Source organism: Lates calcarifer, linkage group LG19 (genome assembly GCF_001640805.2).
Source record: "Lates calcarifer isolate ASB-BC8 linkage group LG19, TLL_Latcal_v3, whole genome shotgun sequence".
In the NCBI taxonomy this organism is placed as follows: domain Eukaryota; kingdom Metazoa; phylum Chordata; class Actinopteri; family Centropomidae; genus Lates; species Lates calcarifer.
Genome location: NC_066851.1, coordinates 14,811,337 through 14,829,837, shown reverse-complemented (window position 1 = coordinate 14,829,837; position 18,501 = coordinate 14,811,337). Strand labels below are relative to the sequence as shown.

General features: G+C 41.4%; 2 protein-coding genes across 2 annotated transcripts; one reads left to right on the top strand and one right to left on the bottom strand.

Annotated features, from left to right (window-relative positions):
• Positions 1–418: 418 nt before the first annotated feature.
• Positions 419–4,924, bottom strand: tmem30b (transmembrane protein 30B). The gene is made up of 8 exons (XM_018663436.2): positions 4,770–4,924; positions 4,169–4,367; positions 3,756–3,863; positions 3,529–3,636; positions 3,118–3,208; positions 2,887–3,024; positions 2,544–2,750; positions 419–1,511 (listed from the first exon to the last, which is right to left on the bottom strand). The coding sequence occupies exons 2-8, from the start codon at positions 4,355–4,357 to the stop codon at positions 1,333–1,335; spliced, it is 1,020 nt and encodes a 339-aa protein (XP_018518952.1). The 5' UTR covers positions 4,358–4,367; positions 4,770–4,924; the 3' UTR covers positions 419–1,332.
• Positions 4,925–5,279: 355 nt separating this feature from the next.
• kdm1a (lysine (K)-specific demethylase 1a) lies at positions 5,280–18,416 on the top strand. Its single transcript, XM_051078228.1, is given in 23 exon segments — positions 5,280–5,339; positions 6,095–6,146; positions 6,747–7,040; positions 7,357–7,522; positions 7,767–7,900; positions 7,996–8,074; positions 8,229–8,321; positions 8,461–8,567; positions 8,714–8,795; positions 9,169–9,263; positions 10,295–10,312; positions 11,126–11,268; positions 11,391–11,481; positions 11,841–11,975; positions 13,490–13,563; positions 14,019–14,130; positions 14,324–14,456; positions 14,544–14,731; positions 15,824–15,938; positions 16,108–16,235; positions 16,736–16,768; positions 16,770–16,883; positions 17,304–18,416. Coding segments are annotated over 22 exon segments (2,580 nt in total). The 5' UTR covers positions 5,280–5,339; positions 6,095–6,101; the 3' UTR covers positions 17,505–18,416.
• The last annotated feature ends 85 nt before the right edge of the window (positions 18,417–18,501 follow it).

Genomic DNA, 18,501 nt, shown 5'->3' with positions numbered 1-18,501 from the left:
TATTGCAATTGCTCTTTGTGCCTTTGCCACAATTTGACTGGTATTAGCATGACAAGTGCATTTTTGCAGACTCATGCTATCAAGAATGAATGAGTTGGGTCCATTGTCCTGTTTATTACTATACATTTCATAACAATTATCCACATCCATCAAGAATAAAAGTGTAGTTCAAGCTTGGACACTGTGGAAATATGATCAATTTGATGATAAATACTGGATGTTGTGCATGGAATATAGCTTTTAGGGGGTGTAAAAGCAGAATATCATCCTAGGTTTAAAAATGAGAACATGTGAAGTCATACAGGGGTGATACAGGGGTAAAAACTTTACTGACTGACAGTGGGAATCCAACACAGGATGTTACAATTATCAAAAGAAAGCATGACACTGATGCTTATGGAAGTGAAACAAGGAGGAATGCGACATAATGGTTTTGTTTTATTAAATAAATATCAGCACAAATAGTAAAATCTCAGTTTCAAAGAATAATCACAGTTAAAAGTGATAAAAGCATGTAGAGAACAGCATTAGCTGGACAGCTTGCACACCATATCCCTGAGAGAGCAGAGCAATATATTCTCATTTTCTACAGCATAAATTTGCAAGTTACATTACACATCCCATACACTTACAATAAAATGTAACTTCTTGTCCAGTATCAAATAGCTTATCAAATGATTTATGGCTTTAATGTTATTACTGACCTAAAATGAGGGGGCAGTTCATTTTGTGATGATGAAGAAAAGTTTAAGAAATATTGTATGAGACTTCCTTAAGCCTGAGAAAAACACAGCAGACTACAGTTGCATAAACTGAACTGCTTTAACTGGAAAATGTTCATTTCATAATTTACAAAGTAGAATATGTACACTTTGGACCCTACTGTATGTCTCCATTTCTCAGCCAATTATCAGCATGCACACAGTGAATACCACTTCTGCCTAGCTTGTCCCTGATGGATCTGAGATACCAACAATAGACAATTTTTATACAGCTGCTCTGCAGGTGATGATTATTAGCTGATTTTGTAGTGTTTTTGCACAGATGTGCTACAGACAAGCACATGTATGAAGTCCACAAAGATTTTGCAGTCAATGGAGCAACTCAAGTCCTGCCTCTCAAAGTGAGGCTTTTTCTTCACCTTTCAAGACATCTTCATGTCCAAAATAACAAATGTGACTTCAGTTCATAGGTGGATTCTAGCTGTATACTCCCCTTTATGTGAGCATTGAACTGTGCTGTCATCATCTCATTGAGTAAAAAAGAAAAAAAAAGAAAAATTGTTGACAGGGTAGATAAACCCTCACTGAACTATAGTCCATGACCAGGCAATCAGTCCTCCTCTGGGAACTTGAATTTAGCATAGACAATGAGCATGACTATGGACATGAAGACACACATTGAACCAATAACAAGATAGGCAATACCCAGGAACTCATTCTTGCCACCCATCCAGGAGACGTTGCTGAACACCACCTTCTTTCTGCCCCCAAAGCTCAGAACAGGATAGTCTGGGGGACAAAATGTTAAGGATATACACCAAGAAAGGAAATACAGACAATTGTAGAAAAAAAATTAGCTGCATGCTAATACTTTCACTGAAAAGCATTACATACAGGAAAACGTATCAAGAGCCATACAACTGATTTTGCAGGTTTCAGCCCATGTATTTAGGAATTTGAATGTTTTTTTCAAGGCATCCTTTGACTTTAATGATTTTGACTTTGATTTAAAGGAATCAAACTTGGCAACACAGTGCTATGGTTCCTTTAAGTAACATGAAACATGCTTTTGACAACTTTACATAGGACTTGCCCAGGCAGATGCAAATCAATCATGTGAAAAATTAATTTACCTAACTCATTTACTTGACATCAGAAATTTGCCTGTTTTATTGCACCTCAAGGAAATCCTGAGTCACTGTGTTTACTCTGCTCAGATAAAAAACAGAACCACACCCAACCGGTAAAACAAGTTAGACCAGGCTGCAGTGGGTGTAATATAACATGAAACACAGGGACATTTCAATGCCTGACCTCTTTAGGCTGATTTGGAGATCTGTAAATCTTCCCATGTAGATTATTGATGATTGAAACTATTTAACCACTCTATTTATGTAAAATTATCACCTGAGGATTGGTTTATTATCCAGACTTGGTGATATAAAAATCACAGTCTTCCACAGACTATCTAAAGCTAACTCTTGTGACTCGTAATCATGCTGTGACATTAACAGAATAAGATTAATTTTAAAGCCATTGCTTAGGAACTACTGTCTGTCGACATGAACCAGTGAAATGTCTTTAATAAGCAGAAAATGAAATGCATAAATGTCTTATTACAGATTGAGCATTGAAAATTATGTGTTTTAGGCTTTTGGTGTGTCATTTGATTAAGCCTGCCTTACAAAAAAAGAAGATGTAAATAAAGTCCAAGTGAAAAATGTGTGCCATATTCTTTAAGCACTACACAAACCTATCTGCCAATACCGCTGAGCACCATCCTTTATCTCACCACTGCATCTGTAACATGTGTAAGGATACTGTAGGAAACTTCCAGTGTGTAGTTTCCAGCTGGCAGACCCTGTGCATAATCACCGTCAGTGATTCGTCGATACAGCTTTCTGAAATTTGGAAGGGCCGCCCTCCTCATCCACACCAGGAAGTCTTGGTTGATGAAGCCATTGTTGGCAGGGTCTGACAGGTCCAACTCGTAAGCAGGCTTGGACCAAAATAAGGGTTTCACAGTACCTGAAAGTCAAACTTTTAATCATCTATCATGATTTCTAACTGATAAATATAAAGAACAATGTGAGTTATAATGTGATGTTTCATAGCTTCAACAGAACAGGTAACAAATTTCAGTAAAGTGAACAGCAGTTACTACCATTGAAGGCGTTCTTCAGAGGTGTGACAGAGGGGTTTCTATATTTGATGTTGTAGTCTGTCCACCAAGCAATCCCTTTTCCATCCAAGGACACCTGCTTCTTTGCACCATTGACAATCTGAAACAGCTTGAAGGTGTCTTGAACAACAAGAAGAAGAATTAACACTTTAATGACACAGCAAATAACTTGAATTCCAAATTCACTGCAGTTGTTTTAATGCCTTTACATACCATTGAACATGCTGTTTGCCACTGATCCACATGGTACAATTGGTTTGTTGTTCTTGTCATACTCATAGGGAGAACAGGTACTACTGGGTGCCTTTAAAAGATACAGAAAATGGTGCTTTAATTGCTCAAATAAAAGGCTGGAAATCTTTGTTTGGGCAAAGACATGATGGGCTACCACCAATGCAGCTTTAGGTCCTGCATAGTCTTAAATTGATTTAAAAAAATATTAACTGCACCCATATTTTTGACTAAGGTTGTGTTGAACTCAACACAGCTCATTCTTTTTATTGTATTTTTTTAAACTTAATTTTACCTAATTGAGCACATGTGAATTTTGCTTTCCCCTTTGAAATTAAAAACAGTGTGTTTGTGATGTCTGTTTTTTTTCAGTATCCTATGTTGTTAATTCACCTTGAAGTAGCTCAGGTCTCCAGACAGCTGGTAATCATCTTTAGACACACCATACTTTCTGTAGTTCTGGAAGTAGTTGGACAAACCATAATAAAAGAACACAGGCCCCTGTGGAGGAAAATGGGATCACAAAAACACAGCCGAGGGTCAGAGTCAGGAGAATAGTTCAACTTGACAAATTGTAAAGTACTGTTTGTGTGTGACTGTGTGCAATGGTCCACTGTAACCTGAAAGAGTGTGTCAATGGAGAAGTTCACATCGCACACACAGTTCTTGCGATTTTGGTCAGTGCACGGGAAGCATGGTGAGTTCTGCTCAACCCCAGTGTAGTCTATCTGTGTGGGAAAGAACAAGAAAGGTTATTGTTAATTATTAATGGCTACAACACCTATCTCCATTGTCTGCCATAGACACCACTCCTCTTTAAACCTACGAGTATGCATCACTTACAACCGACAAGACTGTGAGCAGATAACAGAATCAGTCACATACCAAAAATGTCATCTCAACAATGGAAACAGATTGTTTTAACACTGACTGAAAGTTTGTTCTCTTCGTCCTCTCTTTTTGCTGGTGACATTTGACCCTTGTTTCTAAGCATGACACCAGACTGATTATTACTTTCAGAGGTCATTTGTACCTCCAACACTTGGATGCCCCGTGAAGTGACAAAGAGGGCGACGCCAATGCCGATGAATGCCAGACCAATGAGGACAAACCCTGGGATGACGATGCCTGCAGAGAGCATGGGCTGCCATGCCGGAAGCCTCTGCTGAGTGAAGGCGGTGTTGTCAGGCCGGTTGGCTGACGCCTTCTCTTGTTTCACCATTTTCTTTTTCCTGTTGTTTAGAATGTCAAACAGCTTGTTTTACTATGTATTCTACCTTACTTCAAGTTTATCATACAATAGTAATGGCAAACAAATGAAATACTTCCTAATATAGCTTTTCCTTTCTCTGCTTTCACCCTAAAAACTTCCCAACTTCTTTGGTGTCTCTCATTTTGATATGGGATGATGCATAAACCCCAGCACAATACAACCTCATTTAAAAGGCTTCACAACACATGCAAAAATCTTGATTCCCAAATACCAGCAACACCCAGATTAGCCGAGAGCAAAACACAGATCAGAGGACTGACTTTTTTGCCTACTTTTGAACTCGCTGGTTAAGAGAAATGGTTAAATTGAGGAACCAACATGTATATTTTCGATTTAAATCAGCTTTTTAGGTGTTACTTACACACAGCCGGCTCCAAACGAAAAAACAAAGGAGTCAACAACACATCGGTGTGCTTCCCTGAGTAGTAGGCGCGACGGAACAGAGCACCTTTACCTGTCCACCCCCACCTTTCCCTCCCCATCCCTGTTCTTCTCCCCAGGCTGACGTCGTCAGTTTGCCTGCAGGGCAGACAAGCCCCGATCTGGGATCGGTTTTGTCGTTTCCCAAACAGTAAACGAAAGACAAGATAAGTGGGGCGGAAACGCTGAACCCCAATCAGCCACAAAAGAAAAATTCAACTCAAATTATTTCCCACTTTTTTGTTAGAAAACAGATATGTTATGTTAAATGCAGATATGTATTTAAAGAACATTGTAGAGACTAGACCAGAACATTTAAAAGATCAACCCACTGCAGTGAGAGTATGAGCAAATCCCTGCCTTCTTTTAGATTGACAGTTATTTTGACCAATAGTTTCGCTGAGTGGTGTTGGATAACGTTTTCCATCCACCAATCACGGAAGAGTTCATTGAGAGGGGGGGGACCTGCTACTGTGCCGTCTTTGTGTTGACATCTTCGGAGGTTTGAGAGGTAATATTAATGTTTTTAATATTTGATTCTCATTATTATCTCCTAAAACAGCGGTCCATGATATAGGGAAGTTTACTAAGAATTTAACTGTCCGTTTATTTAATCAGATCCTCTTGCAAGCGAAGCCGGTGCTTTCTTTCTCACTAGGTCGCACCTGCTACTCTGCCTCTGTCGGTGCTAGCCTCGGTCTATTGTTAGCGGTGTTAGCTAACGTAGCATGGTCTCATTAGATAAATTTCAGAGGAGATACACGTAGAAGCGATTCAGATCTATGTTTGGAGCACAGCTTGTATTGCAATGCACCATTAAGGCAGTGTTATTTTGTCTTCAGGTATGCTATATTCACGTCGCTGTCAAGTACAAAGCTACCGTTAGCTAAGCTAACGTTGATAGCCTTAGCATTCTGCTGCTAGCTTTGCAGTTAACTTGTTAGCTAACGTTAGACCATTTGGTCTAGATGGCAATCAAAGAAACACTAACGGTCTGAATACAGCAGATGTTTCCAGCGAAAGGGAACACATGCAGCCATATCAGGTTTTCTCCACTGGGAATTCTCACTCGACTTGACTTAATGAAGTCTCGCTAAATAACCGAGTCACAGTGAATTATGTTGTATTATTAAGTTGATATTTGTTACTTGGTTTTCAAAACGGTAATGTACGTAACATTTCACTCGCTGCATTTTAAACGGCCAACATTTCTTTTCAGTTGGTCCTGCTCGTAACAATATTTCTGGTTCTGTCTTCATTTCTTAGTGTTTGAATGGATATTACCAGGTGCACGGAGAAATGGGTAAAACAAGACAAGGTTACTGTACCATGGAGCCCTCATTTCATAAAACCATGACATTCATGCACAGATAACATTATTTAAACCATTCAGAGATACAGATGTGACATTTTTGGGTGATTCAAAAAAAAAAAAAAAAAAAGCCTGTCAGTATTTGGTGCTTGTTAGCCTATTGTAGCAGATGCATTCACTGACCCCACCAGCAAAGTGACCAGTTGACATAGGGGTGTCTGATATGTGTTTATATCTTAACCAAAGCACCATTGAGATAACATGGATTTTGTAGTTTTTATACATTAGCTTTTGTAGACTAAAATTGTCATACAATAAATTTGTGTTCTTTATTGGGAATGCCTCAAAGTGCCGTAATGAAGGGTAGACTCATTAAATTGTTGTTTGTTTTTTTTTTTTTGTTTTTTGTTTTTTTTCCAGCACACACAACCCACACTTCATCATTTTCATCTAATAATTTGCAATTATCTTTCATTGGTTATACAATTTTGAATATTGAAATTTAAGCCACTTAAACCACTTTCACTTAAAAATGATTGCAACTTGGGCTTCTTGTGTGTTTAATTTTTAAGGGTTTCATCTCATTCCTCTTTCCCATTTGTTCAGGAGAGGCCTCCAACATCCTCCATAATGCTGTCTAGCAAGAAGTCAGATGCTGGCTCCTCTTCCTCCTCCTCTTCATCCTCTGCTGGTGCAGCAGGAGGAGATAGGGCCCAGATGTCTGATGCCCAGACCGGTCCCTCAGCCTCAGCTGCGGGAGCTATGGATACAAAGAAGAAAGAGAGGTCATCCCCGAGTGGGGAACCTGGAGGAGCCCCTTTGCCCCACCAGGCAGGCCCTGGGGGGGCAGACCAGGACTCGGCTGAAGTCCGTAGGACAAGTCGACGAAAGCGAGCAAAAGTAAACATTTTAGGTTTCTGCACGCTTTGGGAGGAGAAGATTTTGCAAAAACGAAATTAGTTTAATTTGGCATTAGCAAAATTCTCTATATTCCGCAATCAATTATTAATCTGTATCTTCACAAGTTCTCACTTTCAGAATTGTCTTAGTGGAAATTAGAAACAGAAGTGATTTCTTGTGTTCTTTGCAGCGTGACATTCAGGATATTTGTCCCTTCCTCCCAGAGAGATTTTGGCACTTGAAGTGGGAGCACACCACCCGATCAGATTCGGTAATGCTGGTTTTAATGATGCTTTTATTGTGCCTACTGTTGCAGGTGGAGTACCGCGAGATGGACGAGAGCCTGGCCAATCTGTCTGAGGACGAATATTACTCTGAGGAGGAGAGGAATGCCAAGGCAGAGAAAGAGAGGAAGCAGGTCATCCCTCCTCCAGCTCCACCAGCAGAGGAAGAGAATGACAGTGAACCAGAGGAACCATCTGGTGAGGCCTCATGTGAGAGCAGTGACGTGAAACTGATGTCATGGCTGAGGAAAGAAAATTAAAATATGTAATTTAAAAGCTCTGGTAAACTTCTTTTTCCCCTGAAACATCTCTATATGATAATGTGGAAATTGTTCTCTGTCTCTGTCTGTCACTGACACGAAGACAGTTTCTTTTGGTCTTTAATTGGCCCTAGACGATGTTCAGTGTTAACAAAGTCGAGATGTGCGTTATTTATTTGTAGGTGTGGAAGGAGCTGCTTTCCAGAGCCGTCTTCCCCATGACCGTATGACATCCCAGGAGGCCGCCTGCTTCCCTGACATCATCAGTGGTCCCCAGCAGACTCAGAAGGTCTTCCTCTACATTCGCAACCGTACAGTAAGTGCCAATATAAACACAGTACAGTGTGTTCAAAGACTAAGGACTATGGGCATATTTACAACAGTTTCTTAATTCACGTTAACCTCATCCAGCTCCAACTGTGGCTGGACAACCCCAAGATACAGCTGACCTTTGAGGCCACAGCCCAGCAGCTTGAAGCTCCATACAACAGTGAGACATTAAATTAAACAGAATCTTCCCTTTTACTTTTCTACTTTATCATTTTTTCCTTTTTTTTTCAAGAATGTTGTAGTCCTATAGGAGTTGAAATGTAATGTACTTTTGTTGTCTTTCTTCCTTTTTGTTTTTTTTTTGTCTTTTTTAGGTGATGCAGTGCTGGTCCACAGGATACACAGCTACTTAGAAAGACATGGTCTCATTAACTTTGGCATTTACAAGAGGGTCAAGCCTTTACCCAGTGAGTTCATTCAAATCATTCAAATTTGTTGTCTAACATTTGGATGTGTAGCCAAAAGCATTCAGATACACTGACCTTGAAATGGTCAGCGTTTTAAAGACGATGACCTAATTAATAGACTCCCTGCTTGTCATTGCAGCTAAGAAGACTGGGAAGGTTATAATTATTGGTGGAGGTGTGTCAGGCCTGGCTGCAGCCAGGCAACTACAGAGCTTTGGGATGGATGTTACAGTATTAGAGGCCAGGGTAAGTCACCCACAGGGTTTTTATTTATGTTATTTCAGGTATAACTTTTTATTTAGTCACATTTTCTCAACTGAGATTTTATCATTTTCAACTGCTGCAAGTTTATCATGTTGTTATTAAAATTTTTACCTCATTTCTCTATGTAGGACCGTGTTGGAGGCAGAGTGGCCACATTTAGGAAGGGCAATTATGTTGCTGATCTGGGAGCCATGGTGGTGACAGGCCTAGGTATGAATCTGATTCTTTTTTCTTTTTTTATTACACAAATACTGAAGTCAATCACAACATTAAGTCAAAGTTGAATGCTATCGAGGTGCAAGTGTTTTTACATTTTCATTCCAAATGAATACTACAACAGCTGATCTTAGAGGCATAACTTAAGTTCAGGATGCAAGTGATTAGTCTGTGTTATTTTTGGTTGGAATGAAAACACGCACATGGTTCTCAGTAGCACATGATTTGAGGTCACTGCTTTAATAGAGCCAGATAATGGCCTGTTTTCCCGCAGAGATCCTGCAGTTACTTAGATCCACCTGTAGAGGGTGATATTGTCCAATACATATGCTGTGTCACTGTCAGTTAAGTCTTTTTACTCTTTCAGGAGGGAATCCCATGGCAGTGATCAGCAAGCAGGTTAACATGGAGCTGGCCAAGATCAAACAGAAGTGTCCGCTGTATGAAGCCAATGGCCAGGCTGTGAGTATAATATCTTCATGAGTGAACTGAGCTGCCTCTCTCTCGTCCATTATCCTGCCACAGCCAAGCTCCTCAGGGTATTCCTCACATTTAACAAGAAGAATCCTGAGATACCTTATGGGTGATTAAATATTTACCGTAGTTGTAAAAAGGCTGCATTTTCCGTTAATCGTTATCCACAAAAATCCCAGATTTTCTCGTGAAAGGCAAGAAATTACTTCACAGCTTGGTGGATGGCAAGACGCTAATGGCAGCAGAGGCGTGGATGTGGTTTAATGTAGCCAGTTGATGCTTGAAAATACATGCCTGCTTCAGCCATTATGACATTCGCAGCTCTGCTTTAGGTGAAGTTCTCTTACAAACAGCTAACCTCAAAAATAACCACCCATCAGGGCAGTGCAGCTACATCTGCATTAGATATGTGTATCCCAACTACATTTTTCAAACCGGGACCTTGTGTTGTTTACTTCCTTCAACAGAATTTGTTTATATACGTGCAAGAGTTCTCTCTTGGCACTGAATGCTCTGTGTCTGGGTTTATAGCTGTTTTCCGAGCCTGTTGTTGTCCTGAGGCGAGGATCTGGCTTTCCATGAGCCACAAAAACACAATGAATGGTGGATGCATTTAACTGCTTACCCTTGCGTGTCATCCACAACAGCTCCTGTTCCTTTCAGAGGATAGAAAACGGATATAAGCCTAATGTAATTAAATTAGAAACAAACAGTGTTTTTTCCCTCTCATTTTTTTGTTCTGTCCATCAAGTGGCAGCAACAGTAGTAGGATGTTTAGGTTCATGTTCAGGGCACTTCCATTGAAGAAGGCTCTTGGAAGCATCTACATCATGTGTGACTGGTTTCCTCCTCTGCAGGAAAAGGCAAATTAAATGTACATGTTTTACTTTTGTGCAAACCTGTTTGAGGTTAAAGTTGTGTTTACTTAATATTTTCTCTCTCTCTCTCTCTCTCTCCCCCCTCCCCTCTTTGTCTTCTCAACCCCCTTCCATGTTCATCTTTTTGGTGAACTACTAAAGGGTGAACGGTGCACAAGTGTATGTATTGGTTTATTTACCTAATCCATTCCTTACCTAATTTTCAATCACTTTCACGTTCAGTCATTTAAAATTAATTCAGTTTTACTCCATGTAACTCACCACTTCATATCCACATAGGAGATCAAACGAGAAACAGATCATCAGCTCACATTAAACTTTCACTGTCGTAATCATCATTGATTAACCCCTGTTTATTAAAGGGAATATCCACGCAATAAGACTTAGTTTCATCTTTAAAATGTTGGAGGTTTCTGTTAAGATTTGTGAATGTTTCATTTGACATGAAAACAAGATCTAATCTGGTACTAACAGAAATTCTGTAGAAATAATCTGATAACACCCCTGGCTAAATTGTAGCTTGTATGGATAAGTATTTGTAGTGAAACATACATATCGTTCTGCTCAAATCAGTCAAGAATATCAAGTGTGGATTTCTGTTTTAGTAATACTTTGTCTCCAAAACTGTTGCTATTCTAGCATGGAAGCATGTTTTAAATCTGTTACTGCATGTTCATCGAGATATGGAATATTTGGGGATTTGTCTTTTAGAGGCAGTGGCTGTATTATTTATGCGTCTTGTTTATGTACAATAAGTCAATCAATGACTTAAATGCAAGTTGAAATATGAACAGATTTATAGTAGAAACACTGTAAATTCCATCAATAAGATTCTGCTATTGAACTGGTGATAATACTTAGTCACTAATATGTCTTTATAGATTCATTGGTTTCATCTGGTGTCTCTAGCATTACTGATAGCCCAGTGTCCTTGTCATGTGATCGTGTGTGTGTGTGTGTGTGTGTGTCCAGGTGCCGAAAGAAAAAGATGAAATGGTGGAGCAAGAGTTCAACAGACTGCTGGAGGCCACCTCCTACCTCAGCCACCAGCTGGACTTCAACTTCCTCAACAACAAACCTGTTTCTCTGGGACAGGCCCTGGAGGTGGTCATACAGTGAGTGCGACGTACACCGCACAAGCTCACACACAGGAGACTGTGACAGATGTGTCCAAAGAGGAGATGTATACAGATAACACACAAACTAATTCTAATCTTGTGTCTGTGTGTATGTGCAGGCTGCAGGAGAAGCATGTAAAAGATGAGCAAATAGAGCACTGGAAGAAGATTGTAAAGACTCAGGAGGATCTCAGGGATCTTCTCAACAAGGTGAGAATAAGTTACATTAGTCAGGCTGCCACTTATTATTTCATAGGGAAATCCTGCATTGCGGTGATAAACTTTTCATTTTCCACTTTCTGGGTGGAGAATTTATTTTCAAAACTCCTCTCACGTTTGTATGAAAAAGAGAAAGAAAGCAAAAAAATCTGACCTGTCGGCATCTAATTAAAACATTACAGCCATCTGCTGCTTTGTCAGCTACAAGATGCAGCTCTAGTGAGTTGCTGACAGATCCGATGGCAGCCTTTAAAGTGCAAGGCAGGTTCTTTCCTGTCATCCACCATCATCTCACAACCACCTTCCTCTCCCTCCCTTTTACTCCCTTTTTCCTTTCATTTTCCTCTCAGATGGTGACCACTAAGGAGCGGATTAAGGAGCTCCATCAGCAGTACAAAGAGGCCAGCGAAGTCAAACCACCCAGAGACATCACAGCCGAGTTCCTGGTGAAGAGCAAACACCGCGACCTCACCGCGCTCTGCAAAGTGAGCTCGAATACTATTTCAGAAAAGAGAGAGAAATGCGAATAAAAAAGCTGAAGAGTGACATAGGGGAAAGTAACAACAAAGCTGTTACATCTTCTTATACTTCCTGCACATAGTTTCAAGCTGCAGACAGTTATCTAGACTGGTTGTCCAGAAGAGATTCCTATGTGACACTTTCATTACTTCCTCAGTCCTCTTGGATCAGGCAGCAACCAGACTGCAGGACTTAAAATAATCTAGTCACAGCAGTTAAGTTTAAAAGCTAACCATTTCCAACTGTGTCTTGTGGTGTTGTGGGTAATACACAGTGTCTGTATTTTCAGTTGCTGCAGTTTGAACTACTTTGAAGAAATATTAGATTTCCTGGGTTGATAATTAGGTGTATCAAAAGGTCAGAAGGTCAACCACCACAATTTGCAGGATAGAACCTGCGTATTATTTTGCTGAGGAAGTACCAGCATGTAAAAGGGATATTTTACGTACTGCTAGGGTGCCTCTTAGAATTTTAATGCTGTGCTATCTAAGTAAACAAGACAGGCTATGTTTAAGTGGTTTAATGCCTCAGTAGGATGTATTATTAGAGCGAATGCTGCTGTTTTATTTTTGGTGCGGACAAATCACCTCCACTACTGCTATGGGTGTATTTTAGAAGGAGGTTTTAGTTGGTTTAAACGCAGCTGGTGTCTGAACTGGATTTGTCTGCGACCCATCCGCTGTCTGAGAAACCACTTCAAGGCCTTGAATCACGGTCTGACTGTACGTCTGCGGATGCACACACACACACATGTTCTCAGGAAGGCAGAATGGACATTTAAGAGTGTGTGCGCACATGACATGCATGACTACACCATATAATGAGATTTTAAGGGTAGTAAGGCAGTGGCTGTGTCTGGGACATATAGATTTATATAGATAACACAGATTTAATGTTGAGTCAGTGCAGCTGTGTCCTGGGGCCTGGCGTGGTAGGTGGTACTGCCAGACTCTGCGTTGCTGTCATGGTTGATCCTGTTGTGGTGAACTGATGAACAGGTTGAGTCAGCCCTTTCATTCAAGACTGCTTGTCCTTTCTACATGACCTGAAACCCTCTGGGTGTGTACTTTGTAGACACACACACTCACATGTATGTGCATGCCATACACTATCACCTAGTTCAAGACCTCACCAACTCCTTAAGTCTTGGATTAACTTTTTGAGAGCATTGCTGGCAATAAACTTAAACATATACAGCTAAACTGTTAGCACATTAGTAATATTAGAAGAATGCAATGCTATTTAAATGTCAGCTGTAACTAAAAAAATGTAAAGATGGTGATGTAATACACGAAAAGTACAACAGTTTTCTTTTCAGATCATTAATATGCATTTGCAATCAATATTTTTATTTGTTATTTGTGGGGAAAAAAAGAGGCTTCATATTGCAGCCTCCCAGCAGCGACACTATATGAATGAGATGAAGATGTATATACAGTGCAAATGACATCTCCTTGCTGTCTGCCTTCTCTACGTGTAGGAGTATGATGAGTTGGTGGAGATGCAGGTCAAACTGGAGGAGAAGCTGCAGGAGCTGGAGGCCAACCCACCCAGGTAACTCATCCCCCATTATCTCCTCAACATACGCATTAATAATATATATCCGATCTAATATGGCTCTGAAGCATGTATTTGAATCCAGCTGGAAACAGAGGCAGCAGCAGCTTGTTGTTTTGTTCAGTGCATTAGCCTGTGTTGTAACTGTAACTGCAGATCTCCGAGAAGACGACTTTTATTAATTGTTCTAATCAGGAGCTAGACTGGCTATTTTCAAGCAATATTGCTTATGTGGTTGGAATAAAAATTTAATGTTTAATGGTTATAAAACACATTTGCTTGTTGGTGCCCTGCAGCCCTTAGCAGCACATGTTTACCTGTGTTATGCCCTGTCGCAATTTGCCTGTTTTTTAGTTTGCAGTTAATGTAATGTGACTAAACCTGTCTCTTTTGTGTTTGAATAGCTGTCAGAAAACATCACTACGTCTCTTTCCTTCCCTTCTTTCCCACAGTGATGTTTACCTGTCATCCAGGGATCGGCAGATCCTAGACTGGCACTTTGCCAACTTGGAGTTTGCCAACGCTACACCCCTCTCCACCCTTTCTCTCAAGCACTGGGATCAGGTATATACACGTACACATTTTTAGTCATCGTAACTGTGTAGTCGTGATAATGGTCTTCTCTAGCAAAGACCCTGAAGCCTCTTACAATCCTGTGTGAGTAACGTTATGAGATATTCCTGCCCTTCTGTTTTATTACATTAGGAAGTACACTGTGCCACTGGGATGACAGGTTATTGATTTCATTTCTCCACAGGATGATGACTTTGAGTTCACTGGCAGCCACCTGACAGTAAGGAACGGTTACTCTTGTGTTCCCGTGGCTCTGGCTGAAGGCTTGGACATCAAACTAAACACAGCAGTGCGGCAGGTCCGATACACAGCATCCGGTATGTGCTCACAGCTGTGTTTGTTTGTGCTCCATCACAGATTTCATACGTGATGTTCAAACGGTTATTTATCTGTTCAAACTCCAGGCTGCGAGGTGATAGCGGTAAACACTCGCTCCACGACCCAGACCTTCATATACAAGTGCGACGCCGTGCTGTGCACCCTGCCCCTCGGCGTGTTGAAGCAGCAGCCCCCCGCCGTGCAGTTCGTCCCGCCGCTGCCTGAGTGGAAAACATCTGCCATACAGAGGATGGGCTTTGGCAACCTCAACAAGGTTGGACTTCTCACTTTTAGTGCCATACAGTGCTTAGGCTTTATCACAACAAGCTTCCTTCATTCTCCCCTTCCTTCCTCCTCAGCCACCTCAAACTACTGGATCGCACTCATATCAATCCAGATTTCAGTCTAAAGTATAATCACTATCAGCCATTCACTACAGAATAACATGTCGATTGTCTCCTTGGTCTCTGCCTAGTCTTGAAATGAGTCACCATGTCAAAATCAGAATCAGGTTTTAAATCATGTAGTGCGTCCTGTCGGAAACACACCGGACGTGGTTCCTCGGGGAGACCTGCTGCTGCTATTTCTGCTGCAGTGTCCTTACATTGGCAACTTGACCTTCAGCTTTTAGAGAGGCTCCTGCAGCCAAAACACAATGAGCGTTCAGAAATCTGTTGAGTGTTTTTCCTCGCAGGCTCATGTATCATTTTCTATTAGGGCTTGCCAAGTCAGCATCCCCTCTGTATTCAGCTAATTCCCTCCTTCCCCTAGTCTGTCTGTTCTTTTTTTTTTCTTTTATAAATCAGTCAGGGCGTTAGTATGCAGCTCAGAAATCCAGGATTCCCTTACTTCCTCTGAATGGATAAAGGTTTCGTTGCTTCATCCTGGTGGAAGATGGAGGAGTGGTGGGACAGGGAGTGTAGCAGTGGGCAGTTAGTGGCGTGAGTCAGTCAGAGCCTGTTGTGTGCGAAAGAAAGATGCTTTTTTTTTTTTTTTTTGCCAGTGCGTTTGTAATCCGATCAGAGTGCTCATTCTGCGTCACTCCTGACCCACCGGCTCCTGCACACACTCTCTCTCTCTCTCTGTCTCTGAGCATCATCTGCAGCAGAGTAGTTTTATCTCCTAATTCTGCTGCAGAACAGAGGAGAGAGTGCTGCATGATTATGCAACCTGAGCTGCTACTAATGCCTCATCCCCAGCAGAGGGAGCTCCACCATTCACACAGCTAAGACTGTTGGCAGTAAATGTGCTGAACTTGAGGTGTACTTCACAGGCAACTAAGCTTTTGTCTAAAATAAGCACTTTAATTGTTGTGCGACTGTTTCTTTTTGTTTTTTCTTAACTTTGTGTTCCTCCCTGCCTAAAGGTGGTGTTGTGTTTTGACCGCGTGTTCTGGGATCCAAGTGTCAACCTGTTTGGTCATGTCGGCTCCACCACGGCAAGCCGGGGCGAACTCTTCCTCTTCTGGAACCTCTACAAAGGTGAAGAGAGGATCACTTGTAGTTTCAGTTACGCTCTTGATTTTAATTTGATTTAGATAAATCACAATTCTTGACTGTTCAGTACATTCTTAAATGGCACCACCTTCATATGAATCCTTTTGTTTTTCTTCAACAAATATCTAACAAAGTGTGACTGTTCCCTCATCAGCCCCGATCCTGCTCGCTCTGATGGCTGGTGAGGCCGCTGGCATCATGGAGAACATCAGTGACGACGTTATTGTCGGACGCTGCCTGGCCATTCTCAAAGGAATATTTGGAAGCAGCTCTGTACCGCAGGTACTCAGACCCAGGCACTTTGCTGTTACATTCAAGTAGACATTTGGTTTTTTCCAAGCCCACATACCATATTGTTTATTCTTCTCAAAAATTCAGTGTCCACATAAGTTGACAAAGCTGGCAGTTTTGCTCAAGGACAACTTCATTATGTTTGTTATTTACAGAAAAGTGGTGCTGAACTATATTTTTCTAAGCTCAATCATTAGGGTTTGCTCTGGTTTTTCCACTACTTTGAGTGGAATGTCAAAATTCGTTCCTTAGTCGACCCCCATAACCAGCACGACTTTACACAGCGAGCATATGTGAAAGGCACTCGCAAGCGAAGTCGTATCCAAACCACCCATCGTTATAAATCATTTGTTTATGGTTTCAAATGGGATAAAATCATATGCATGGAAGCCAGCGTTGGAACTGTTTGCCATCCAGCTGTTTACAGGTCCCTCTAAAATGATCATGGAAAATCCTTTAAAAAATGTGTTGTTTTTTTGTTGTCATGGCAGCCGAAGGAAACCGTGGTCACCCGTTGGCGTGCCTGACCCCTGGGCGCGGGGCTCCTACTCGTACGTCGCGGCAGGTTCTTCGGGCAATGACTACGACCTCATGGCGCAACCCATCACACCTGGCCCCGCCATACCAGGAGCCTCACAGGTAAATGCTACAGAGATGGTGGAGTGGAGGGGGGGGTTTGGTGCTGATTCCAGCATACAAGTTTGCGTTTGGGGTGAGAATGAGAGTGTATATGTGTGTGAGAAAGTGAGGAAGAGAAGGCATCCCAGTCTGGCTGCAATATTCAACCAAACCAAAGCAGAGCAGTTTTTTTTCCCCAACACAGATGTTTTTTTTTTTGTTTTTTTTTAGCTGTTTTGATGTTGGCACACTGATTGATGCGAACAAGTCGTACTTATGCGTAGACTGATGACTTCTGGCAGTTTACTACCACACCCCTCCCCCTCCCCTTCCTCCTCCTCTCCCTCTCAGCAGTCCCCCTATTTTCTTTTAATTCTTTATTATGCTGGCAATCCAACATCAATCTCAATGTGTCCCCCCCCCCCCCCTTTTCCCTCTCAGCCCGTCCCTCGTTTGTTCTTCGCCGGCGAGCACACCATCAGGAATTACCCGGCCACGGTTCACGGCGCCCTGCTCAGCGGGCTCCGCGAGGCCGGACGCATCGCAGACCAGTTCCTCGGTGCCATGTACACGCTCCCCCGGCAGGCCACCCCCACAGCCGCCAGCAACCCTCAGCAGGCCCAGCCTACCCCCAGTGTCTGAGACGGTTCCTGCCAGCAACGGGACTGTCAGACCAACCATAGCAGTTTATGAGAAAAGTTAAAAGTTTAACCATAAATTGACAATTTTTCTGTATGTGAAAGATGTTGGAAGTCCCAGAAACAACTTTGCCTCTTTGCCTTCTGACTGAAATAATGACACTTCTAGAGTTTATTTCCTGGTTGTATGCATAATGTGGAATTGAAATTCTTTCATCTGAGTATTTCAGCCTTTTAGTCCGGGATGTTAGCATATACACACACAATATACCTACATTCAACTAACAGAGACAGATTTAAGCTACTACAAAAACTGGGTCGAGAATAAATCTCAATTTTTACTACATACTAATGTAATAATCCATCTTAAACTTTATAAATGTGTGATTCCCCAGTCTTAAAAGAGGAGCATGGCATTACTTTTGGTACTTGGAGTGATTCAGTATATTTGATCCCATGTGGAGTATTTCTTGCATCTATTTATGTGCCCCTGTCTGAATGTTGAGGAACAGCCGGAAACCTCTTAACTAAACGTACACACAACCTAAAACCTGATATTATACCAGGCAGACGACCAACTCAGTAGCACAGCGTAGAATCCACTAAAACTCTTTTTGCTGCTCTACGCAAAAGACTTTTCCCTCTGTTGTCATTCCAGAGGCCTTGTGTCTTGGTTGTCTTAAGGCTTAAAACATTGCTATGTACTGTAGCTATATGCCTCGTAAGTTTAATTCCTATCATCTAGGTTGCAGAGTGTAGTGAAAATAGTTTGTATGAAAAGATAAAAAAAGGCAGATATGTCGAAAGATATGTGAATGTTTTTGTTGCCATAGCAGTTTAAGTATTTTATTATGGTTGTCATCACATACTTTTTTATATTGTCAATTGTTTTGTTATTAAAAGAAGACAGAAATTACATCTTGAAGTCAGTGTGTGTGTTTTTAACACAGAGCCACCCCTGCTGTTACTGCTGCATTACCTGCAGATGTGTAGTTTTAAGT